The following is a 27,224-nucleotide window of genomic DNA, read 5'->3' on the forward strand; positions in this document are numbered from 1 at the left end:
GACTGTCTGCATTTGGGGTAAACTAGATAGACTGAGCCTATAAAATTATCCCTATCCCCTTAGAAGTTTGAATGTCTTCTTAAGAATAAATGTTGATTAATACACAAGAGCAACAAAAGGCTATTACTGTGATGTCTTTGTCTGTCACTTTACATTTTGCATAAAGAACAGTGACCGTTGTCAGTCAATAGTGGTTCAGATGTAGAGAGGGAGGCAAGTGAAGACAGGAAAAATGCTACTTTATCTGCAAGAGAGAGCGAGAGAAGAGCAAGTGGATCACAAAGGACAAAAGGAGACACCAACCACCAGAGCCAGTCCCTTTATTGTACACAACACCTCTTTATTTACTCTCCATCCTAGATCAGTTCATGTTTATTCAAATCATTTAATTGCTACAGAGGCACTTGACAAGGGTTTGCAAAACAAAAAAGATTTTTTTTTTTTTTTTTTTTTTTTAACAGGTTGGTTTCCAACCCCTTCCACCAGATCCAGACAGGGGAGGGGAGGGAAAGAGGAAAGGAGGCAAGGGCATATCCATTAGGAGGAAAGAGTGTGACCACAACCTAATGTTCTGCAGGACATTACAGTCTGGGCTTCTCAGGGGCTGAAGTGACAGGCACAAGGGGGACTCAATGAACTTTGGCCAATAAGAAATTTATCACATAAACTAGCTTTTGAGGGATTTGTGGAAGATTTCATGTGAAGGGTCTTCAATCTGAAGACTCTGAGCTGTTTTATGAGCTCATTCTAATCCTTCTGGCACTGTCACTGAAAGCCAGACCTGTAGAGAAATACAGGAGAAGAAAAAAAGCACCGTCTGTCTCAAGAGTCTGTCATTTGGGACGCTTGAATTCTTTAGTTTCTTTGTCTTGTCAGTTTTGCTAATTAAAATTCCTCTCCTCTGTGGTGAGAACATAGAAAAGTCTAGACAGCTTCTGCAGACAGAGTGTGCCTTCGTATACACCACAACTCCCACCACCTGCTGCTCACAACCACTACTGATCAAAGCTAAAACAGAAAACATCCCAGCAGCCCAGCGTCACTCCCCACATGACCAGTTCTCCTCCTCAGTTGGTTTCAAATGGTCAAATAAAATACCCTCAAAGGGCAATCAATCAAATAATCACAGCTGTGTAGATGATGTTTAGTCCCCAGGTGCCCCCCCCCCCCCCCCAACATACAACACATTTAGACAGCTAATCCCTGCAGCAGAACCCCAAAATACACGTCCAGGAGGAGCTGTGGAGCTGAGTTGTACAAAGCTGATACATTAGCAACCAAAAACATCAAAAGAAATGACAAATGCCCCAATTATAAATAACGCATCAGGAGATGACCGATCTCTTTTCCCCGACATCCAAGGCTAATCTATGCAATGGCAGTTAGTGCTTCCTTTAATACGACTACTACAGTTGCTTTTTAACACGTCGGGCCTTTGATTAGAATCAATAGCATGTTTTTTTTGTCATCACCCTGCGATTAAATGAGATACAAGTGCTAACTCCTCGGTATAGGCCAGCTATATACAATATGTTTAATGCATGGAAGCAGAACTGATAGCAATAATAAATGTCCTTGACAGCTAAGCCCAGAAAGAGATGTGCCAACTCCTAAACACTTAATACCATCTTTATACTCTAAATCACGCCCTCGTCTACGACACGTCCAACCGCTCCACCGAGTTTTATCCTCTCTGTGAAGAAACTGTACTGTGTGCTCCGCCCTATCAGAATCAGTTAATCCAGGAATGAACAAAGTCTACCCGAAGGCTGAAGGTCTCATTGGGGTTCAACGGAGACTAAAGGGATTATAATTCAAGGTTTTAAAAACTCTGAATTACTGGAGAGAAAGCATCTCACAGAGTGCAGACAGCCTTCAGCCGGTCCCTCTCCCTCTGCCGGGTTTCTGTGCATAGCGCTCTAGTCACGGAATACAACATCCCCGTTATCAGTGGCTCGTTGTAAGGCTACAAGGCTTGAAGTGCTGGGATTACAGCGGTCAACCTGGTTGAGTCTCTGAGGAAGGCTTTCAGGCTACTCAGTCTCATACAACCCTGAGCTGTGATTCTTTTATTCTTTGCTGTTCCTGCGATTAGGATTTCACCTTTAAAGCTACATTTATGACGGTCATTAAAAAGGACAAAGCCACTCAAATAAAATTACACGGGGGGGGGGGGGGGGGGGGGGGGGGGGTAAGTGACAGCACCAAAATAACAACAGTGATAATAAGCCATTGTTTTTCATTAGGAATCAGTTAACAACAGGTTAAGTGTGTGTGTGTTACACAGAGATCTAGACATGGGCGTCTCGGCCAATCTAAAAAGGTGGAGGGAGGGGAGAGGGAAGCCAGCCTGCAACACTTAATAAGTTATTTATCGAACTTCTGCTGGGAACCTTGTCAAAAGAAATAAACCAGTTATAATAAGAATTAAAAAAAGATCTCGAACTGAATTAGATGCATCGTCTCCGACCGATAGAAGCTAGATGTGTCCCACAGATCAGCTGGGTTTAATTTTTGTATTACACAATTTCCACAGCAGTCAAATGTAATATTCAAGTGGTTGAGGGCTTTCTGACATTTATGTGCACTGATAAAGATGGTATTAGCAGCTTGTTACATTGCTTGAAGAGACACGATGCTCATTATGCACCGCTATCAGTCAGCCCCTCCCCTCGAGCCCCCGCCTCCGGCCTTTAGTGTGCAGAATACACACACCCACACACAAACACACACGCACACACTTGGCCACAGGTCTAGTCTAGAAGGGAGGGCTCGGCAGGGCGGATAATGGTGGGCCGATGAGAAGGAGCACCGGGGGGTCTTCGGCTGCAACGGGGAGAGAAGATACAGAACAAGGAGTGAGACGCGCTCACGGAGAGACAGTGGAGAAACCAAAACAACCCGACAGAGAGGAAAAAAGGGGGAAGGGGAGGACAGTGGGAGTGAGAAGAGAGTGAATGCTTAGAAATAATTATAAATATCAAGAATGGGATAAGTGGTGAGCCTGAGAAATGACAAACCATGCCTGTGACTCTTGAAAAACAGAGGACGATGAAATGTTAGTGGCATAATGTTACAAATGCAGCGCAACAACAAATCGCTTGACATACACACAAATTATTGGTAAGCGCATCACAACAGGAAGACGTACCTGGGTACACCGGGTGGGACGCGGGCTGGTCGGGAGGGGATCTGTGGGGGGGCGCTGAAGGGATCCTGGTAGCTGTTGAATGCGTTGATGGGTGGTCCCGGGCGAGAGGGGATCGGTGGTGCGCCGAAGGCGGGAGAGGGGTTGAGCGGAGCTCCAAAGGCAGGAGAAGGGTTCGGGGGCGGTCCTGGTGTCGGGCCCCGAGTGGCAGGCGGACGGCTGGGGGCCGGGGCGGCTGACGGGGGCGGCCTGCGCTGAGGGGTGGGGCTGAGAGGGCGATACGATTAAATGAAACGTAATAATCACCTAAAAGACCCCATTCAGTCTCCTGTAGAGGTGGATGTGAGGGAATTATTTTGTTTTCATGCTCCTATTTAATATAAGACACACTGTGTAATTACTATTTTTTATTTCCTTTTTATTCAGCAAGGCAGGCATAATACTACAAGGTAAATGGTTTAAAATCTTTAAATCTTAACTAAATGCTAGTTCACCCTCATCCAGTCTGACATGGGAGACCCTCATCTCACCTGGCTTCTTGCATCCGGCCGTCATTTATGGGCGGGGGCACTGGGGTGGAGATGGTACCAGTGCTGATGTCGCCAATAATGAGCAGTGCCTCCTTGAGTGCATGATACATGCGCAACAGTTCGTCTCTGCGCTGGGCCTGGTCAGCCGATTCCTCCATGAGGCTGTTCTGGTCCCCAGATGAGTAGAGGTAGGCCAGCAGCTCCGAGTGGATGAAATCCTTTGCCTGAATGGAAGTCAATAGTGTCAAAACACAGACAGATGCAACTTACATTGCTAAAAATAAGGAGAATGTGTGGACTTGATGCAGCAGTAGCCAAAAGTGAAATGATCAGACGGTTTATGAATTGGAAAATATGGCTGAAAGAATTAAAGACTACGCCTAAGAAGGGAGAAGACAAAAACAATGTATCCATTGGAGATATTCAATTCCTAAATAAAATCATGAGAAAGGAGCTGCCCAGCGGACAAAAAGTGTTATTGTGCTATTATGTGTGTGTGTAGCTGCTGGATTATTGGAAGCCATCAAGTGAGCTCACCACAATAATAAAAACCTAATAAATAGACGGTGGACAAGCCACTGTGAGCATGCACCATAAATCCTATTAATTAGTGTCTTCAAGTTTATGTCTCGTGCTCATGCACTACATGGCCGCTGCTGCTACTTAAAGGAACAAGAAAAAGGAAATGCTACGCTGCACAGATCTATGGTGCAATGACATTTAGGTCTAATTAAATAGCACTTTATCTGATCTCAGCTCAGATCACTGGTTTATGAGGAGCCTTGATTGCTTTTATAAAGAATGTAGTATGCCACATTTGCTGGATAATAGCAACATACCTGTCAGCATACATAGCTAATGGCATGTTACCTCCACATATACATGGAGGTCTTTGTACAAAAACACTATATTTGGAAATACAGCACACAGCGTTGAGGTAATAGACCCAGATGATCTCTTTAATTGGGTTCCCGGATGTGCAGACACTCTGTTAATTGGCCTGTGTCTACTGCTGAGGACTGTTGGACTCACACTGTTGATCATGAGATGCATGATGGTCTTGGGCACGAGGTCTCTGGTGGATTTGTTGATGATGCCGATGTACGAATCCACCAGGTTGCGGATGGTTTCCACCTGCCTCTCCAGCTGAGGATCCATGGAGAACGTGTCCGCAGGGGCAGCATCTTCATTCTCCGTCTGTCCACACACACACACACACACACACACACACACACACACACACACACACACACACACACACACACACACACACACACACACACACACACACACACACACACACAGAGAAGTATAAATACATGATAAACACATCTTCATAGTTGCTCTCTGTAGAAGTAGAAATTATTAGCCAAAAGCGTACACAGAGAAATACGTAGGTGAATGTATTAATAATGACCAATGTAATATTATCAAATTTATAAAACAGAACCCTCTCACATACCTGGTCCTTCTCCGGATAAACTCCTGCCCTGAGGAAGGACGCTTTCCAGCTGTCCACATCCTCTTGAATCACAGGCCAGCTCTACCTGGCGAAGATCCTTGTACACGTTCCTGTACAGGTAAACAAAGGACATACACAAGTGCTTGTGAGTGTGTAGGCTTCGCCAGTATATATAGAAATGGTGCAGGACACACACGGCCCTTTACATGTTAAGACTCACCTGTTATATTGATGTTTTCAACCAATAATGGCTATTTAACTGACAGAAACGGTATAATTTAGACACCACATGTACCGTTTACATTTGCAACACTTTTGGTCTCAAAAGACATAATACATTCTAAAAACGTTCAGTTGATGTCCCCACAGTATTACATGCCAGGTAAGAAATACTGTTGTAACCATTTTTCCCGCCCTAACACTGTTGAAGTTGTTGTAAATCTGCACTCATTTTAATGCTCAGCTTCCAGTTTCTTTTACCAATGACTGGTGATTTCTTCTAGTCTATTATTTAACTGTCTTTGTCTCTCTCTGCCTTTTCAGTTAGTCTTGTTTAACCATTGTACAAAATAACATCTATTAGTGAAGGACTTTTTACAACCTAAAAGCATGAAAAACCATTTAAAAATAAATAAAAAAATCTTACTGAAACAAATTAAGCTTTAGCGGCAGGAGATTCCTTTTGAATGGCAGTGTACATGCAAAGAAAAGGTAAAGTACATGTGCATTCCCACGTGTTTTCACTAAACATAAACCTCACCTCTGTTCGGTGTTGAATATTCCAAAGACGTGCTTTGTGGACATAAAGCCTTTCTCCACATCTCTGAGCTTCAGGTTATCCAGGGGCAGCATGTACTTCTTTTCTTTCTCCTAGCAAGAGGCAGACAGAAGACATTATGCATTTACAGCAGAACTGAAACCTGCAATATGCAACATATAACATTCAAAAAGTGAGTCATTGTATACAGTTGGATAATGGAGATGGATGAACACAGTTCTCCATCAATGAGTAGACTTGATGGAATGCATATCCTCTGGTTTGGACCACCACCAGGCTGGTGAGATGGAGCAATGCATGATGGGGGAGAGGAGGAAGAAAAGGAGGAGCATGAGGGAGTTGTGGGGGGGATGGGGTGCCAGCTTTCACTGCTGAGCAGAGACATCTGGAAGCATTTATGTCTGCACTAACAGAGAGAGCGGCGCTAGCCCAACAGTTACATCACTCACTGTTCCACACAACCCCCCGCCCCCACCACACAAACACACACACACACACACACACACACACACACACACACACGGCAAAAAAACGTAACTGCACGTGCAAAGACAAACAAAGATACACAAGCCTGAACAAATTGAACAAATGCATATCATGGGATTTGGGTGTGTGCAAAAACATGCACTCATATAGATACAACCAAGTGTCCAAACCCTAAAAGATACAGGAGGACTCATGTGGACAAACGCCCACACACACACACACACACACACACACACACACACACACAATCCCCCCCCCCGGTAACCCAGTACGATTTCCTGCAAATTCCAAAGTCAGATCCCGGCTGGAACATTTCAGCCCGCCTGCCACGTCAGTTTGCCTCCACCATCCTCCCTCTCTTTCTCTTTGCTATTTCGCAAAAGGCGGCCAACATAAAAATGCACCGTTTCCAGTCGGCGTTTGGACACACTGAGGCCACGGAAATGGAGTTCATCCTCAGCAGTGGTATCTTTTACCGGGTCTTTCTTATTTTGCTGGACTGGATAGAATGATAAGATTGAGGCCTTGGGAAGAAGATCAAGCGGTGAGTAAAGCAAGTACAATGCTATTTGCACTTAATCACCATTGTAGACAGATGTTCCATTTAGTTAAATCAGTCTTTTAAATTAAGTTCAAATCAAATCATTAGTGAAACTAGATCATGCGATTTCAGATCACATTAACAATATTCATCAGTGCACTTAAAGTCACTCTCCAAGTCTTTGAATGCAACATTTGAAAAGATCTATAACGTAAATAAACCGTAGTGCAGAGTTTGCCGAGTGTAGTTATGTAGCCAGGAGGGAATGCAGTCCAACCGTGTCTGGATATATTTGCTTGAATCAGTAAAAAAGGTCAGATGTACCCTATTACGCTCTATTTTAAATAATATATGTTTGATACGATTAAAAGAATTGGGGCGTTGTGGATCCTGATTTATCAGACTTTTTGTCATATGCGTTATTGTTTCAATGAGGTAATGTTTGCTTTCTGTGCCCTCTGTCCTACTGTCCTAGGGTAGCGACCTGCAGCCGCAATGACCTCGGGGTCCTTCCTCCCTTCAGAGTCCTCCTCACCCCCCCGCCTGCCCAGTGTTCAGACTACCTGTTCATCCAGCTACAGCTGAACAGTAGTCTGCACATTGGTTAGGCTGGGCTGGGACGCACACACACCTCCAGCCATCTTTGGTGATGACACCAAAATCTCCACTTGGGATGTCAGTGCCACATGCAGTACTTTCACCTTTATGTGTCATCTTATCTTAGCCATGTCCATGTCCAGTGAAATAAAGCATTGGAACAGAACGTGTCCTCTCACCTCCTCATCTTTGTACCAGGACAGGGACTCTGCAGTCAGGACAAACCAGTACTCCTTGGAGCCTCCCTTCATGATGCTGATGTTGAGGGTTAGCCAGCCTTTCCTGATCACCTGCACAGCAAGGAAAAGGTGTGGAAGAGAGAGAGAGAAAAGGGTGGTACAGAGAGAAGGGTACGAGGAGGACGGAGGAAAACAGTGTTGTCAATCAGGCTTATGTGACACGTGGGCCATATGAGTGTTACTGGGATGTGAGTGACACTAATAAAATCTTACCTGCTTACCTGCTAGGTCACTATAAATCTAATTGTCTTTTACCTTTTTTTATCATAATATTATGTCTATGAGTCAAATATATGCACTATAACACAGAAGTATGGGTTGAATGTGAATCTTATAGAATGAATAAGGAAAGACCGAAGGACTGTAATGCATGCACAGGAATACATAATGTGTGTGATATGGCCAATTGTATGCAAAACACTGAAAAAGGATGTTTTTCACTCAACAGAAAATAAATCAGTAAACATACAAACAGGACCAGATGGTGTCCAGACTAAGCTAAGCCTAACAGAGACAAAGACCAAAAGTCAACGGTGGTATGTTAAGTGTCAGCGGGTCAGTAGAAGCTAGCCTACACATAAAACAAATAAGACGGGGTTAACTGGACTCGGATATACAACTGTTTAAGTAAAAGATGAGGCAAAGTCAATGCTGAAGACAAGAGTAATGGAGGAGAAAGGAATTGCAACGGCTGGTTAGCCGATCTATTGGAGTTCATAGAGGGACAGAAATCTAAAGTGGAGAGCTGGAGAGGGAGGAAATACATCAGACTGAGAGGCAGAGTTGAGTAAATCACTGAGGAAAATAAGGAGCCCTCTTAGCTACCATGTCTCTCCAATTTTTTTCTTCTCCATTTCAAGTACAATGGAGGAAATCGCCATCGGTGCATAGTATGCTCTTATTCTAAGTAAAGCAAAGAGAGAATGTCCATTTCAAAGTCTGCTTTAGACCTCTTGTCTGCTCCCCCTCTCCATCCAGCAGAGGACTGGAGTGAGTTATGGGGGAAAGAAGGTTCATTAGTTCAAAAACACCAACATAAACATGGTAGAGAAAGCACGTGCATAGAGGCTTAACTGTAGTTTGCCTTGGCCGGGAAATAACTCAAACTTTTTAGAAACAAAAAGTTTTAAATCCCCAATATAAAAGTCTTAAAGTCAGTTGGAAATGTTATGACCAAGTTGACACAAGAAAGATAAAGCAATGAGATGTCAGCATGTCACATTTGAGATGCCGTAGAAATGTTCAAACCTTTTTTGTAAATTTAAGTTTTGCAAGTGGTTAATTATGGATGTACGATTACATCTGAGATTAACTCCAAGAATTCAAATTTGAAAGAAACAATTTAAATTAGTCAAGATAGTCAGTAGGTTATGAAAATAAATGTTTTGATCAAATCACTGGAAATCATCCCAAAGCCATGACCAGTCACCACACAAAACAACAGTTTTGATCAACTCTGAATATAGAAATAATAATTATAGATTTGGAGACCAGTGGTCTTTTGGATAGATAAGATTTTTAAGTTGGAAAGTGTTTGAACATGCATTTAATCTACAAATGAAATCATTAGACATGAATGCAAAGGAAATGTCAAAGAATCAATACTTTTACTGTGTTGCTGATTTAAATGGCTCCCCGCTCCCTCCCCGTTTTGTCCCCAGCGTCGTTTCGGATGATTCCCACAAGGCAAACTTTTGAGTCACAACGCATGAGGCAGCAGCAGAGGTACGAACGCAAAGACATGAGAACTGACGCCATTCCTCGGTCAGTGGTGGAAGAGTTCCCCGTTCTCTTTGTTGTCGTTTTATGAGAGCACACAGCATTGTAAAGTCCAAAATCTTTCGTGGAGGTAAATTAAGTCCCGTCTCATTTAAAATATTTGGTGGACAAAAGGTAAAATGTTAGTAGCAACCCAAATTAATGACAATTACTGTCTTATTAAAATGAAACCAAGAATTACGAGAGCAAACCTGCCATGTGTTACTGTTGAGTCAGTTCCAAATTACTGGTAACTGCGTGCTGATGCCATAATTGTAATAGATATCAATTTGATCAGTCTGGAGACTCTACCTTCTCCTCTTGGACTTCTCCCAGTCCGCCAAGCTGCAGAGAGAACAACTTATTATGGTGAGGTATCAACTATGTATTCACCGGGAACGGTTTCTGCTGTTATCTCACAGCATTTGGTCTTTTCCACCCTAACCATACTGGCTGACCTGTGTGTGATGGCCTCAGTCCTTCTGCATGGCCTACCCCTGCTGCCCCCTAGCAGGGTGCGGTTTAAATCTTTGGGGTACTTACCAGAATCTCACCCTGCAGTAATGGGAGGGGGTTTAAAGCAGATGGGTGCAGTATAAAACCAAAGCAAAAAGAAGTGAGAAAGCAAGCAAGCAAAGATGAGGGAAAGATGGAAGGGTGAGGAAGAGAAGAGAAAGGGTAGCAAGTGGAGAGTTGGAAGGAGAGAAGAGGAATAAAGAAAGAGAATGAAGGTTTAAGAAAAGGTTGAGAGAAAAGGTTGGAATAGTGGGGATGACAGGTTTGGAGAGAGCAAAAACAGGAGGAAAGAGAAAGCAATAATCCACGAGACAGCCAGAGAAAGAGAGACAGAGAGACAGAGAGAGAGAGAGAGAGAGAGAGAAAGAGAGAGAGAGAGAGAGAGAGAGAGCAAGAGTTACATGCAATTAGAATTACTTCAAGTAAACCATTTGGTTATGTCATATTTGTTGCTCAGTTGCTCAGTGCGAGGTCCATGCACATTCTGAAGTTCAATACAAAAGATGCTTGTGAGTTAATGGGGAGGTAACAAAACAAACCAACAGAATTCTGTAATTAACTGTTGCTTTGCTGTGGAACAACATGCCTGGGTCACATGCAAACAGCAATTAATTCAGAAAAGCAGGGAGGCAGAGTCTTCTTTAAGCTCATTAAGGCAACTCTTCCCTCACTGAAACTGCAATCTCTGATGCTGAGGAGCAGTACTATAAATCACATTTCAGGATATTACACACATTGAAATACAAAACACACTTTGCTAGATATCGGTTTGTGTGAAACATTTAAAGGAGAAGGACCAGATTTAAAACGTTGTGGATAAAGCCAGTTTAGAGTGAGGATAATAAATCAAAGGGACTGGGTACACTTATGTACAGAGGAGGTATTGTTAACAGTTAGGTCAAGATAGATTAATGGCTATGTGCTAAATCCTTGCCGGAGTGAGATATATTCACATGGTTGACTAACAGGCTGGTAATGGGAGACATCGATCGAGGGAGATTAAATCTGGGATTGTTGAAAAGGCCGGTGCTGAGTGATGAAAGGTACCTGGTTGGGTATGGCCCTCTTCTTGTTTGCAGCCGTGTTCCTCTGCTGGGCACTGTCATTACACAAAGATGGACAGAAAAGACAATACATATTGATGGCAACACACCAAACAATCAATATTCATGTGTCACTTCTATTCCAATAATATTCTTTTCATTTACAATATTATGTTACTTGTGTTTCAGTTCTGATGCAAATATATAACCCTACACACATACATGAAGGTGAAAGTGGCTCGTGGAGGAATTTGGACAACACGGAGGGCCAAACTGTCTCTCTCTCACACTCACACACACACACACACACACACACACACACACACACACACACACACACACACACACACACACACACTGGACACACATCCCGACATCCTCTCTGTGAGCCCACCTGTTGTTGCCGTACCCTGGGGAGCTACCATCATCCAGCCTTCTGTAGTCAAGACTGAAAGTGATGTCATGAGAACCGTTAAACAGCTCTAGCTGACCTGCGATACATTACAGCAAACTCGCCATGCAGAGGCTAGGCATGAACTCTCACATACATACACACATACACACATACACACACACACACACACACACACACACACACACACACACACACACACACACACACACACACACACACACACAGGAGGGGGGGGGGGCTTGCTTTGTTACTCTGTCAACGGCATGACCGACACAGAGGAGGGGAGCTCCACTCAACTACATGCTACTGTAACTGCTACACTAAAAGGACTGTTAATGTTAATTCAACCCAAACTCTAAACCACTTAGAGATGCACCACAAAAAAAAATGTAAAAAAGAGTCGCCGTGATTCCATTCAATTGTCAAGTGAATTTAAGCAACCTTTTGAAATGTCGCAAAAAGGAAATGCAGGCTTTACTACAGAGTAGTATAGGCTACGCGTCTGGTAAACCGCCATTAAACAGAGTAGAAGAAGAAGAAGAGGTTGCGAACTGGAAACAAAACAAGCCACAGTGGCCATTCAACCTTCTACGAGAGAAAAATGGAGAGAGGTCTCCAGGATTTTGTTTCAATTGGGCAAGTTTTCATTTTTCGTATCGGCCATATATTTATTGCTGCCTGAAGACAAAAACAACAGAAATATATATCCAGGAAAACGCAGACAGCAAGAACAGCTCATCAGTCATACGAGTTAAATGTTCACTACGTCAGAAATCATCAAAGGCTGTTTTCATTCATTCATTACCAATTTAAATCAACTATTTTTTTGATAAAAGGCAAAAAACCACCTCAAGTGAGCGTGAAAACCCTTTTGTGGTTTTCCAGACAGCTTTTCTAATGCGATACTTCAAAATGCACATAAAAATGTGTGAATGGAAACATGGCAAGTGGGTGCTTTGAAGTGTGCAAATGAGTCTCCGGTGCACAACAGCAGCTACAAGCCAATCCAGTGAAACTTCAACACTGCTCTGTCCATTGGCACAGTAAGCATTCTTCAGCCAACAGGAAGTTTATCTATCAAGAAATCGAGCATGCTTCATTGACTTCATCAATGGGGGGGGGGGGGTTGCATGCAGGGAGAGGTGGGCAATTAATGCAACCTTGATCGTCGTGGCATCCCCCTCCCCCACAGGGAGACACATGCTCCTGATTTGGCTGGATCACTAATTGGCATGCTACATCACACCAAAGTGCAACACTTTGATTCAGTAGCAGTGATGTGCCGGTGATTCTGTTACGTCTCTGAAACAGGTCCGTTTCCTCTGTAAATGTCCGGAGTCACAAGTGCACCTCAGACGATGAGCAACATGTAGTTAATGGGGACCATAATGCCTGTGCTGAGACTGGGGTCACCGGCATCAAGCTGTAAGTTGGGCGGGCGGGGGGGTGGGGGTACATACTTGGCAAAGCCTATGAAGTCCTCATGATTGGTGTTGATGTAGGACAGCTCAATGTCAATCAGCAGCAGAACCTGGATAAGAGGCAGAAAATCAGGATTAGGATGGAGAGGCCTCAATTAAACACCACTTACAGAAGGCACAAATAAGAAAGTGCTCGGCTTCACTTCCGATACTTCACACTTGCACGAAAACAACCCTGAGAGAGATTACATCTAAAGCTAAATTTATACACAGCTTTGTAGTCAGACTGATATTATCAACGCTGCACACAGCAGATGGGATGGAGTTGACAATATGACTGAATTTGTTTATAAACTGAAACTTTATCATTCATCAATCTGCCTCATTTCCTGCCTGTGAGAGCTGCAACAAAAACCTGAAATTCTCATTAGTCATGGTATGAATGGAGTTGGGCCTAACGCTGTTTCCAAGGCTTCTCAACCCTGACAAAATATTTGTTTGAGGCATCTTTGGTTCACTTTTTTGCTGATTTAAGTTTAAAATCCTTAAAGAAGGTTTGAGGTCTTAACAGTTTGTGTTCAGGCATCAGTTGACCACTTCACCTTTTGTTACATCGTGTCACATTCCCCTTCTCCCATTTATACGATAACTTGGGAGGAATCACCAGCACCTCAACGTAATATCGGAGTACATGTTAATTGTAGATTGTGGCTCTTACTGTATTTTTTCTACAGATGAAAAAGATAAACATCAAAGCCTGACTTTGCACGCTCAAGACTATATTTAATCTCAGGAACTCACCTGGTCCTTCGTCTTCCCTTCTCTTTCTCTGACGTGGGTCGTGACGATCCTCTCCGTCTCCTCTCTCAGTCTGGGGTAGGAATTGAGCTGAAAGGCAACACAACACACAGCTGCAGCACTGAACAGAAGACACACGCAAACACACACACACTTACATGTGAGCTGGAGCTTAGTAAGACTTACCAATAAGTATCAGAGACAAACAGGAGTGAGAAGTGAGAATAAGTGGAGAACAAAGAAAAGGGAAAGAAGGTAGTCAAGTGACATTTCAGTGTCACACATATCCAAACAACCACAAACCGACACACACATAGAAAAACAGACTTTGAATACACAGCGACTGTTACCATCAGCCAGGGATGACTTCAAAAATTAAGAATCAATGTGCTATTAGTTAATCAAGCAATTTTGTTTTAAACAAACAAGAACAATGTCCAAATTTACACATTATACATTCAAACCAATCATCTGTAGCTGATGGAAGGTATTAATATTAGTGAAGACTGGATAAGAAGGGAAGTGACAGAGGTGAACAGAGACGAGGGAAGGATGGCTGGATTACTGAGTGTATGTAGAATCCTTTCATGATGTGCAGACTCTTCCTCTGTCCACAAGGTGGCAGTGGAGCACCGTTGCTATGGAAACACTCCATTCAGACTGCCACTGCACCCACTAGCTAATGGTATCCCCCCCCTCCAAAAAAAATCTCACATCACTCCCCTTCCATCCGGTTCGGCACAAAGTGGAATGTCAGTCTGCTGAGGTCAAACAGCTTGGTAGCCGTCAGATGGAAATTTTAAGTTGTGCTTTAAATGTCTGAATGGTGTGGAGACTTCCAGAAGGTTGGAAAAGAATGGGGCTGGGACGATACACACGATCGAAGCAGTGGGCACTGATGGGGGGGGGGGGGGGGGGGGGGGGGGGGTTTGACTGAGTTCACTGGGGTGACAATGACAGACATTTGAAGACGACTTAGAGATGCACCGACTGCAAGCTTCTAGGCCAAACTCCGACCAGCCGATTCTGATTTTCTCTCTTTCTAAGAACAATAATCGACAGCTATACAAACATTTCTGTAACTATTCTTTCATGGCTATTTTTTTAATTCAATTGTATGTTCATAATAAAACATTGACTATCAAAAAACTTCCCTTCAAACAAACCTCAAAGTTGTTTCAAATGTTTTTAAGGCCGTTCCTCCAAGACTTACACATTATAAGCTATACGTCTTCTTCACTCACACTGAAGAACTTCCAAACAGAAGACATGACGCATGCGTGTGTGTCTGTACTGTGTGCTGCCACTGTGTGAGCGACGTGCATGTTGTGTGTGTGGCTGTGACGCTACAGTCTGTAAATTTAGCAGACGGATATAGGTCACTGACCAGGCAGTAAACGGTCATGGCCGATCGGCTGATAACGGGACAGTGTTTGATCGATCGGTGCATCTCTAAGAGGAATGCCTTCTCTTTTCGTGCCATCTTCCCAGCAGGGTGTGTCCCTGGTTACCTTAACGGCACACTTCATGACGAGCGCGGTGAGCTCGGACACCACAAGGTCCACACATTTGAGGCTGGGCTCTTTGAGTTTGAGGATCTGCTTTTTGACTATCGCCTCGAAAGCCAAGTCGGGGGTGAAGAGCCCCGTTCTGAAAGGTGATGGGGGTCAGATTGCATGTTGTTGTGGTGGTGTATATAGAGAGAGAGGAAGAAGAAAAGGGGAAGAGGAAAAAGAGGACAGCCGGGAAAGAGAAAGAAGAAATAAAAAGAGGAGACTTTGTTCAGTTAGTCATTTCTAGCTGTTGAGAGACAAATCAAGCATTGGAGAAGGACAAGCCACAGGTCTTTCACATCCTCTTCCCTGACACGCCAGTTCCTCTCAGACTAGGTAAAAATTGTGAAGATGGACACATCACCTCCAACCCATGGCCAAATTACAGCTTAAGACCTTCCCCTTGATTTGCTGGCTATGTGTACAGAGCCATGAGACCTGCAGCTTGTCCAGGCGAGACCAGAGATGCTCAGACGGTCCCTGAAACATCTCAAATCCATGACGACACGTCACCCGTCACAACACTCCACAACATGACAGCGCTGCCTGCACACAGGGCTAATCGGACTGGGCTAGGCTGAGGGCAAACCGCACAGAACGTTTCTTTTGTTTAACAACTGAACTGATGTTTTCCGGATATTGTAGGAATCTGTTGGCTAATGTTCCGCGTCAGCGTACCCTCTGCCACACCCAGGGTCGCCCCAGCCCCGTGTCTCGGCTGGGTCGGGAGATGCTGGACACCGGCAGTACCTTGTTGGTGCACTGCCTGACTGTGTTGATGAGTTCCTGAATGACCAGATCGATACATTTGAGACAGGGCGTTTTCAGCTTAACGATCTGCTTTTTCACGATGGCCTCAAACGCCAGGTCTGGAGTGAACAGCCCCGTTCTGAGGATGCACAGAGAGACAGAGGCACAGCGGCAGACCGATGGGACAGTTAACGGACATGTAGGTCAAACAAAACAGATGACTAGACGGATGATTAGGTGACTGAAGAGATCTGAGGTTTTGGACAAAGTAACAGAAAAATCCGTATACCGACAGTCACAATAGGGGGTGAAAGGATAAAGCGCCTAAAACGATGTATATGTAATAAAGCAGACAACAACAAATGAGATATGACAGACAGGAGAGGATCGGTGAACACATGACAACATTATCGCAGCAGGGGACTAAAATACATGTAACACAAAACCCTCATAATAATTGAATGCCTCAGCAGACAGAAACATGAGTGGGTGGTGTTGCAGTGTCGAGAAAGGGGATTGGAAAAACAGTGAGGGACAGTAGAAATAAGGAAATACATTTCACATCCAACAGAAAACACCTGTTCTTTGAAGAGGTACCGTTATTCTCTGATGGCAAAGCTTGATTATGAATTACAGTAGACAGCTCGCATGAAGGGAAAGAGGCAAAGCGTGTGGGTACAGCAGTGTTTTGTGTTGAAGCAGAATACAGGTGTTTATTGAGCTCTGGGCTTTTTGATTCCGCTCCACTTGCCTGACACCATGGACGTTCTTGATTGCGTGACTGATTTCTCGCCTTAACTCCTTCTCGTCAAACACAATCTGGAAGATGGGGGGAGAAGAACAAACCAATACTTCAATCTTTGCGAAGACCAAACACCATGACCATAACAACCACAACAACAATAAGTAACATATCACTGCTATTCACACTAACCTTGACCAGTTCGAAGGGAAAGCGTTCATGGAAGATGCGATTGATTTTGGCGCCACCCGACAGCTCGTTGGTGTCCACCTGGTCCCCGGAGCCCTCGATGCACTTCTCAAAGTCCACGCCAAACTGCTGCACCATCCTGATGAGGGTCGAGCACAAACATGACACCAGTGTTAAGGATCTACTTGCAAGTGCAGCTTAAACCTTTCTGGAGATCCACTGCAAACATTACTGTTCATTACAGTCACTGCGAGGAACTTTCACCTGGTTATGAAACAGACTCAATGTAATACTGATGCCTCTATATCCACTCATTACCGGAGAATGTTTTTTTATATAAGGCCTATGGTAAGTTGGGTCGCGATAGTTTGTCATTTTTAAAAAGTGGGTCCGTCCTGTGCAGTGGGCATCCAATATGGCCGCCGTGAGTTACATCACCCAGGAGCTATCTACCGTAAATACTTAATTATGAGGAGCAATATTCAGATGCACTCACTGCAACAAGGCCTTGGTCTTGCGTGTCGGGTCATCTGGACGGAAGTTCTTGTACTCCTCCACCTCCTTCTCCAGCGAGAGGAGCTGACTCTGCAGCTTACTGCGCAGACCAGGGAGTGTGTCCCTGATGTGGTTGGTCAATTGCTGGAGACAGACGGAGGTAGTACTGTTGTTTTACAGAATCAATGGCATGTCAGGGAGGAAATTACATTTTACAATTGACAGCGGACCTGGTTGAGTGTCTTTTGTAGATGTGGTGTGCCCATGCGCTCTGCCAGATGTCTGTAGCCCGGGTGGGACAGGAAGAACTTCCTCTCTGCAGCCAGAGCAGCGCGAATGTCCTTCTTCCCATCGATGTCTTTCTGACTGCGGTTCACCACACCGATGTAGCCTGCACACAAATAACACAAATAATCACTCTAGAATCCAAACCAAAGTCTGTGAATGTGTTTTTGTGCACATCATCCTCACCTCTACGCAGTGGGAGGAGTTTATTTTCTAGGATGTCCTTTGCATCCGTCCCTTCATCCATCAGGTCCAGTTTTGTTATTACACCGATGGTACGCAGACCTTCACAACACAAGGTGAAACCACATCAGTTCAAACAACATGTCTTACAGGATAATACAGAGGAAAATGACTGATACAGAATAATTATGTCAGTGTCTTTGACCTTTTCTAGGGCCTGTTTAAAAATATAAACAGATTTTAAAAAATGTCAGCAGAGAGCTCCACACTCACCCTGTGGGTCCACCTCCTTGGCGATCTTCAGAGCGTCCGAGTTGGCCAGGTCGCTGTTGGCGGGTGTCACGGCCAGGATGAGACAGCTCTCCTTGGTGATGAACTGCAGCAGCATGTCTCTGATCTGGTGCTCTATGTCTACCGGCTGGTCTCCGACCGCAACCTTAGTCATTCCCGGGAGGTCGATCAGGGTCAGGTTCAGCACTGAGAAATTGCAAATAAGATGCTTTTCCATCAGCGGAGGTGACACATAACTACAATTATTGTCATTCATTCAAGTAATATGATTCCATATCCATTCCTTTTCTTAACAAGAGCATTTTATCTAGTTTGATTTGCTGATACTTGATTTGACTGGAAACCTAGATAGTAATGGACATGAGACAAACTAGTATTTGATAATTCAAAAGCTTTCTCAATAAAAGAAGGCCTTCGTTTTCCTCCCTTTTCATACAAACATCCAAAAGACATTGACAGCATCTGCCTCAATCTAACATGTTGATGGGTGTCTGTGGTGAAAGGGGAAGCTTTCATCTTGTGAACGAGACATTTGGGAAGGCAGACAGTTGTTGTTGTAAACAGAACTGTAATTTGTTTTTTACTCCATAAAAACATCTCTGAGGTTATATTACTTACAAGTATTACAGACACTGAAAGAATTAAACATGAAATCATCAAATTTGATGTTGAATTTCCCTCAACGTAAAAAAAACCATTTGATTATTTCAAAAGTGACTTATATCATTCTTTTTGTATCATGTTATAAGTAATACGATATATATTGTGACATAATATCTCGACATATAACATGCAAACGTACTTTACATAAGAGCAAACAGTGTTACCAGTGCTTGTGTTTCTCAATAAGACGTGAGTCTGTTACCGTTTGGGGAGTAGACCCTCAGGTTAATTGGGATGGGAGAGATGCCTTTGTTGGAGCCCGTTATCCTGTCGGTCTCCGCCTCAATTTCCGACCGCACTTCATCAAAATCCACAAACTTCTTCCCTTTGCAGTGCAGGAATTCAGCATATTCTACACACAGGTGCAAAATGATGTACACAGGGGGAGGGTGGAGTGAGAGAAAAGGACAAAGAGAAGGAAAAGGAGAATATTAAATTAAAGAGAGCAGCAAATAGTGCAGACAGTGAGCTTAGCTCGGGGCACTGTGACAGAGAGGCCGTGTGCAGGACAGCGATGAAAGGAGAAGGGGATGTGTGTGTGTGTGTGTGTGTGTGTGTGTGTGTGTGTGTGTGTGTGTGTGGAGGACAGGAACACTCACCGGCTTTATTGTTGACCAGCTGCAAAATGAGAGGTCTACGGGTAACAATGCCTGATCCACGGGGAAGAAAGTCCCTGAGGGAGACAGACAGAAGAAACATAAACACAGAGTAGCAAGGATGAAAAGGAGGGAAATCAAAACAGGAGGGGAGGGGCATGTTGGGTAAAACAGGGGTGGTTTGGGGGGGAGAAGGAAAGAAAGAAAGAAAGAAAGAAAGAAAGAAAGAAAGAAAGAAAGAAAGAAAGAGAGAAAGAGAGAAAGAGAGAGAGAGAGAGAGAGAGAGCCCTTAATTATTCAATTCACTCAATGTCCATGTCCGTGCAGCGTGGCCTCTGGTAAATTGATGGACGCGAGGGAATTTCACGCCTCCGACTTGTCTTATAACAAATCAAACGTGACAAAGTCATTTTCTCTCATCATTAGAGCTTTAAGAGAGCAATTCATTCACACCCACTCTCACTGTTATGTGGATAATCCACCCTAAAATAGAATTCACAGATGTTCTATTGAAACAGGCTGTAATTATAATATCATCCATGGACAAAACCTAGAGCTGCTCCACAGACGGTGAATAATGGAACAACTTCTCCGGCACTAGAGCAGCATCCGTGGTGACTTCACTGGGATACGAATACGTTTTGCAATTCAAATGAGTCGCGTTTTAATGCAATGTCTCGAACACAACCTACCGGACCTCAGACTCAGAATATGTAAACATTTGTTGAGTATTTCAGACGACGACGCTCGGGAATGACTGCTGTTCTGGTTAACATGAAATATTGACTGACCGCGATACGATAACTACTTCATACTCGCTCAGTTGTCTGACAACAAAACCAAACAATATGTTATTGAGAACAACTATATTGTGAATTTCGTTGTATTAAAACACAGTATCGGTAACCAGAGAGAACAGGAGGACAGTTAACAGACATGTAACCGTCTGTCTTTATGTTCTCAAACGTCAATAAAGCCGATCATACAGCACAGCTGTGGTCAATGACCTGTGTTTATGTTGGTTTTGTCAGACGACATCCCGGCCACAAAATGATGATTTGGTCAGCTAGGCTCTCTGTCCCACTCTCTACCAGATGTTGGCAGTGATGAGCAAAGTTTTGCTGTTTGCCAACTGAAAAGAGGGCGAAGGAGAAGAGATTCAGCCAATTTCATGACGTTCCGGTGTGTCTATTTTAAAAAATGGCCTGGAAACACTTGTCTATGTTTGTAAAAACATAATCTGATCAAAATCATTGGAAAAGCTAAATATAAATTCAGATTTAGGGTGGATTTCCCCTTCGTGGGTGAGATCTTGTAATGTGGTGGTTTTCGATTGATAAGCCCGTTCCCTGCTGCTCAATTAACTGCCTATTTAAAGGTCAGGCCAAGCCTATGGTTTCAGTTGGTCACCGTTAGCTTGTGTGTGAGCCCAGACTGTGTCAATATATCACCTACGAGAACTCCTTAACTAAACTCGCCTCGGGCCTGGGACTTGACATTGTCTACGTGCACATTCTCAACTACAAACGTGCATCATGCTACTTACGGTGCCTTGCAAAGGCACCGTAAGTAGGGGGGGGTGAATGCGGAGGGTGAATGCTTTCGCAAGGCACTGTAATTACACAAAGTAATGCAATGCATAATGCATGAAATGACAGTAAACAAGCATGGGCAAACGCTATTTGTGCAAAGTGCATTATTGAGACCCTAAAATAGGAACTTTCTCACAATTGGCGTGTCTGTTCCCTTTAACGTGACGGGGTACCTGAAGAATTTTTAACTACATGAGTCATAACCAAAGTTGCCTAGACAGCCCTCAGATGACGCTCCTCCACCCGGTCTTCTGTACTCCCCTCCCAAATTATGACAGCCCCTCTGCTGCTCTGCAAACACGCTACATCTGGTGGTAATCATCGACCCCGGTCCTGGAACAATCATAGCGGAGCATGTCACTAACCCACATTCTCCGTTCCCTCCCTACTGCCAGACCTACAGGCGTGAGGGGACTATGGCGGGGCTCAGCACTGCCTGCTGACTTCAGACTGTCAGCAACGTGTCAGCCACAGGACAGGGGAAAAGAGAGTGACTCTCCTGTGGTGAAACATTGGGGAACATTCTGGGTGTTCCTTACATCAGCAAAAAAATCCACAGGTCTGTGGTTCAGCACTGGTGCTGTGTCATGCACATAATGTGGAGCATGCAGGCATTTGTTCAGTCGGCGGACAGTATAGAAAGCTCTGGATGAGGAGTGGCAGCGAGACAGAGATAAAGAACAATGGAACTATCAGATGAGGAAAAGGATATAATTAACAGACGGGAACGGGAGAAAGGCGTTAAGAGGTTACAGCAAGAATGACCTCCTCAAGAAACTGCTATACTGATGAATATCTCCAATTACAAGAAACTCTCACTGGATTTTCAGCAGTCAAACCCCGTCTCATTGACTCAACAGGTGGCCACTTTTCAGTGATAAAATGAAGCATCAATAAAGTTTAATGAAGTGAAAACACACACAAAGAAGTTGTTTGTTCACAAATGCTCTTCTGAGAAGACAAAACACAAGTGCAGAATTGAACCAGTCAATCTCCATAGACAGAATTGGATAAACGGCATATTGAAAAAGAAGCAAGAGGCCAGGATTCCATTATTGATGCGCTGTAAATGATAGACGAGGCTGAGCAGATTGTGTATCATTTCATGCATTATGGATGGCCAAGCAAAGAGCATCAGTCTATGAGCCTCCCTCCATCCATCTACGACAAGAGAAAGCAAAAGCGAGAGAGAGAGCAAGAGAGAGAGTAGGGCAGGGAGAGATCGGGAGAGCCAACTCCCCTCCCCCTGCCTGCAGGCCCCGACAGCCCCAGCCTCTTACAAACAGGCAGAGCAACTCTGAGGAGCTACCACTCCACAGCAGATCCTCCTTTTCCTCAAGTCTATAGAGGCCTGACGGGGCTCGTTTTCAAAACATGGAAACTGGAGTGTGAAACTCTGAGGTCATCCTGGGCTCTCACTGGAGGGTGAAGTACACAAAAACGTGGTTGTGGTTTAGTGGGACTTATTGCATGGGTCTCTGGTGTGGCAACGGATATGTAATTATGGCTACCCGCATTCAGGCACCACAGTCCATCACTGTGGGTACCATGAAGCCTCACTTAGCAGCCCATCCTTTTCAAGCACTACCAAAATCCAACTGCTTAGTGGAAAATCCCTTCGCCCTCGGATGTCTGTGCTTCTTCCTCACAGGGATGTCCACTGTGCTACACACAAGCATCTACAAATTCCAAATACTGTTTATACCCATGCCGACTCCAACACGGAGTAAGAGTACCGCTACAAATCAAGAAATACATATAACGCAAACACTCATCAAATAGGTTTTAATGATGCCAATTCAATTCTTTATGGAAGACAGAGTTTTTTATTATGAAGATCTAGTACCGTATTAAAGGACAACTGTTACAACGCTTTAAAAACTCCTGGTTTCTCAGTAGTCTACTTGCCACAGATCTGATAACAACCTCCTCCACCCAGACCAGCTTGCTGGGATAGATATGACGTCTTTACTCCCTTCTGGGGCAATGACATCAGAGCAGAGACAAAAAGAGGCCTATCTCTAAACTGAGAGTTAATTATATGATCTAATGACGCATGCATCAAACAAACAAAAGCCAGTAAATAAATAACACTGAAAGGTTAAATGAGAACGTTTTTGCATCTACCGACTGGTCCATTTAGTTTGTCAGTAAGCCATAACAGTGAAGAAGCATGCACAATATCAGGGCCATGGTGCTGACATGCCTGAATGGAATGCAGCCATTATTATTGGTGTTAAATACACATGCATCCGTCACGAGAAAGGTGTATTAGGCCTCAAACGCTAAGGCTAAATGATTGTTACAATAATGCAACTGATTTTAGTGTATTTAGGTTATGTTCAATGTGTCAGAAAAACTTACAGTCCATCAACGGGTTACCTTGATGTAGGGCTGGGCGGTATGACCAAAAATGTATATTGCGGTATTTTGTAAGATTATACCGGTTTCACGGTATATCACGTTATTTTATTCGCGTTAACGCATAAACTAATTAACGCCGAAAATTATTTTATCAAGCGTTTAATTATTAAGCAGACATTTTTAACACAAGAACCGGCTGGCAGTGAGCTGTGAACAGCTGCGTAAGTTCTTCACAGTTCTGCGAAGAACTTCATCTCTTCCTGCTTCCTTCACCTACATTCCCCTGGATCCTAAGACCCTCCAAGTACAGCTTCTTATCACCCTCTATGTACCAACATTTATAACAAATACCACACATATTACAAGGTAATCAGCATTATATATTTTTTTTTTAGAGTTTTTGTTTGTAATATGTATAATAAGCATATAATTTAGTTATCGCTACTGATAATTTAACAAACATAACAATATGACGTAGATAGGTTTGCAGTTTTCAAGGTGTACATTTCAGATTGCATCTATTACACACATGAAAATAACTCACATTTTCTACTGAGGTGATGTAAATTGCTGGTGTTACCACCAGTGGCATCAACAGTGGCTCCAAACTCGCAAAATGTCGGATTTTTTAAAAACAAAACACTTCCAAACAGCAGACACAGCTCCTCTGTTGGGCACAGACTCTATTGGTGCATCTCCGGTGTCTCTTTGTTCCTCCTGCATCGCTCTTTTCTGTTCTTTAAGTAACGCGGCGGAGCCTCTCCCAGCTGTTAGCAGACTGTTGTGCTAACGGCTAGCTACCGAGCTGTAAACAGCATGCTGTTCAGCGGTGAAATTTTATAAATGTACAATTATTAGTGTCACAAAATGTTTATGTGTCACAAACTGTTGTGTGCCGTGGTGTTGCCCTGTTAAAGAGCGTTAGTCACAGGGACGAAGCCATTTACACACAACATGCTCACCTAAGAAATAGACTGAGGAAACCACAGAGAAGCCATTTTTACTGGCAGTAACAGCAGCTCAGTGCTCATTGTTTAGGACTGTTGTCACCACAGAGACTTTGCAAATCCATTATCCTACAGCACTAAAATCAATCATAGTTGTGAGCAACCGATGCCTGTACATGGTATCTGGATTAGGTATTGGCTGCTCCTGAGCTCAAACAAGCCCTTAGATCAACAATGAGTCATCTCTACATTAATGTTGTTGCTATGGTTGTATGCTGCACCTCCCAAGTACTTCCAGGTTGAAGTAAGACTCGACCTTGTAGCTATGTAGTCTTTCTTCTACTGTTCCACCGTATCTGCCCTCAAGCTCACCTGCACTGCAGCAACGGGCATACAGAGTAGCTGCTGTACTTTTCATTGTTTGGATAAAAAGATAGATACACTAAAGTGCACTCCTTACATACTTCATAAAAAAGGATGAGCATGTACAAGTGTACACTTTCATACATGGGTGTATGTTGGTTCTGTCAACAGAAAGAACGTGGAGGTACTGCACAAGCTGTGAAATTGAGGTCACCATGAAATGTTAATTACAGCTGATATGTGTCAAGTGCTCTCACAGTGCATAGTCCCACTCATCTGAATTAATGTGCACCGAGTGGTAGTCTAATCTGTGTGTGTGTGTTTGCCTGAGAGCAGATACGACGTGCTCTCGCCCGTGTGTTGATAACTAAAGGCCTGCCTGCATGCCATCTTAACAGCCAATCTACTTCCTTTTCTATGCCGGCTGGCCTACGTGAGTGTGTGTGATCCCTGTGTGGGTTGGGTTACACACACACACACACACACACACACACACACACACACACACACACACACACACACACACACACACACACACACACACACACACACACACACACACGGTGAGTGTCTCTCAATGGGGTGGAAACCTGCTAAACAAGCTGCTTTAGAGCGAGCTTGTTTTGTTTCTCTTCTGTAGGGTGATCTCACTCCCTGCTGATGTGGGAGAGGACAACAGGACCGGCCTGTTGAGAAGCAGTGTAGCGTAACCTTCACACCACAGAGAATAGAGAGACGTTGAGTGTATTTCCTTAATTTCTTACATTTTTTGCCAAAAACATTAGCAAAAGAGGAAGATGGTAAGGGAAGTTGTGTCTGCAGCAGATGTGAGCTTGTGCTGTTTGGCAGAATTTTGACAGAAGACTGTGCATTGAAGTGAAAGTCCATGTGTTGTATACTATAAACTGGATATAAATTATGTTTGAAAAATCCACATCTTTAAGTAAAGGTGGTGGCTTGTTCTTCCTCCACTTCTTGACTTTTGCTGATCTTCCCAAAAACATGTGGGAAGATCAGCAAAAGATGTGGGAGTACATGTTTGTACTCCCACATCTAAAAGAATAAACACGCTACTCCAACAACAACCTGTTATGAGAGTCAATAAAGCTCCCATCAAACAGACCAAATAACAATTAACGTATTACTAGGGGACTTTCTGGGTGTGGCTTAAAATCTTAAATAGTAAAACAGGTTCCCATTCAGAACTAAGGCGGAATAAAGAGATGACTAAATAAGATAAACTGCACTGTAATTTACTGAACATACAGTGAACAATGTGCAATTTAAATATATAAACATGAATTGATTGGATTCTTTATAAGTCTTAGTTTGTCATGTTGAAAATGTAAGAGTGTAACCAGGGATCCAGGTAGTTTACTGGTGGTTTTAGAGGGCAAATATTGAGTAAAGTATTGGCAATGAGCAGAAGAACAACCAGAGATAGTATGTTTCCTCACACGTCGTTTGAACACTTTCTTGTAAAAAACAGGAAAGCTTGCATTGAGCCCTAGTAAACAAAACCTAATTAAAAAGTTTTCCACTGGCCCTGTGGTTAGTTACGTAAAAGGCGTGTGCACGTCAAGGTGTTAAACCAGCAGCCACTTTGCACTTTCATGGCAGTTTTACGTCAAGTGCGTTACTTGAATATTAACGTTTAGACCTGGTAGAGTGGCTAACATTAGCTTAGCTTTAAGTTGCATTATAAAAAGTACCGTTCCTGCCTGACAATCAAAAACACAGTTTGAGAATGTAAGACCACGCAAGACACATTGTCACAAAACTTTAGTTGATTCAAATTGTCAATTAAATTAACAACAATCACGTAACCTACCTGCCAACGAAATTTTCCAAGACTGAGCTTTTCCCAGCGCTCTGTCCACCGACCACAGCGATCTGAGGAAGGTCCAAATTGCAACTCTGGCCAATGGAGCTGAATGCGTCTTGAAGCTTGTTGATGAGGGGAATCAGGTCTTCCATGCCCCGGTTCCCCATGGCTTCGTTAGCTCGGAGAGCTCCTTCAAACACAACACAAACCAGAGCCCAACACTAGCCGCTCTAACTAAGCTAGGTAACGTTAGCTTAGCAGGAAGGTGCTCTCGGGTTACTCCTAAGTGTAACGTTCAGAGATCCGCCGCTTCAAACAGCTCGGGCTTTTATTCTCTACTTCAACACTTGAGTGGTTACCGGTAAACGCAATTCACACTAATATCATGTCGTGCTCTTTTATGCGCGTTAACTAAAAATACCCAGTCAGTCGAAACGGACGGAAAAACTCGCAAAACAAAACTTCCTTCTACACAAACACCATCCGGTCAAAGGAGACGACATCCGATCGAACCCGGCGAGTGTTGTCCCGCCTCTTGTCTGTAAAACCAAGCAGTCTATTGGCTACTTTAGCTGCCCCTCCATCGAGATGATATTCTGATTGGATACTTAAAAGGCGTGTTCCTCACTCTCAACAAACTACTCGTTTCTGATT

General features: G+C 43.7%; 1 protein-coding gene and 1 long non-coding RNA gene across 2 annotated transcripts; one reads left to right on the forward strand and one right to left on the reverse strand.

The window, feature by feature from the left end:
* Positions 1–303: 303 nt before the first annotated feature.
* LOC137878438 (dynamin-2-like) lies at positions 304–27,049 on the reverse strand. Its single transcript, XM_068718741.1, is given in 22 exon segments — positions 304–2,826; positions 3,152–3,415; positions 3,679–3,902; positions 4,711–4,875; positions 5,141–5,207; positions 5,209–5,250; positions 5,901–6,010; positions 7,722–7,832; positions 10,083–10,094; positions 11,103–11,154; positions 12,974–13,044; positions 13,736–13,822; positions 16,036–16,174; positions 16,787–16,854; positions 16,970–17,105; positions 17,463–17,605; positions 17,692–17,852; positions 17,933–18,031; positions 18,203–18,406; positions 19,086–19,235; positions 19,483–19,556; positions 26,577–27,049. Coding segments are annotated over 22 exon segments (2,613 nt in total). The 5' UTR covers positions 26,738–27,049; the 3' UTR covers positions 304–2,753.
* On the forward strand, positions 6,711–8,001 carry LOC137878441 (uncharacterized). The gene is made up of 2 exons (XR_011103613.1): positions 6,711–6,948; positions 7,421–8,001. It is a non-coding gene; the product is annotated as an uncharacterized lncRNA (long non-coding RNA).
* Positions 27,050–27,224: the final 175 nt, after the last annotated feature.

Source organism: Cebidichthys violaceus, unplaced genomic scaffold, assembly GCF_023349555.1.
Source record: "Cebidichthys violaceus isolate CVI_PGR_0920_01 unplaced genomic scaffold, fCebVio1.0.p SCAF_23, whole genome shotgun sequence".
Classification (NCBI taxonomy): Eukaryota; Metazoa; Chordata; class Actinopteri; order Perciformes; family Stichaeidae; genus Cebidichthys; species Cebidichthys violaceus.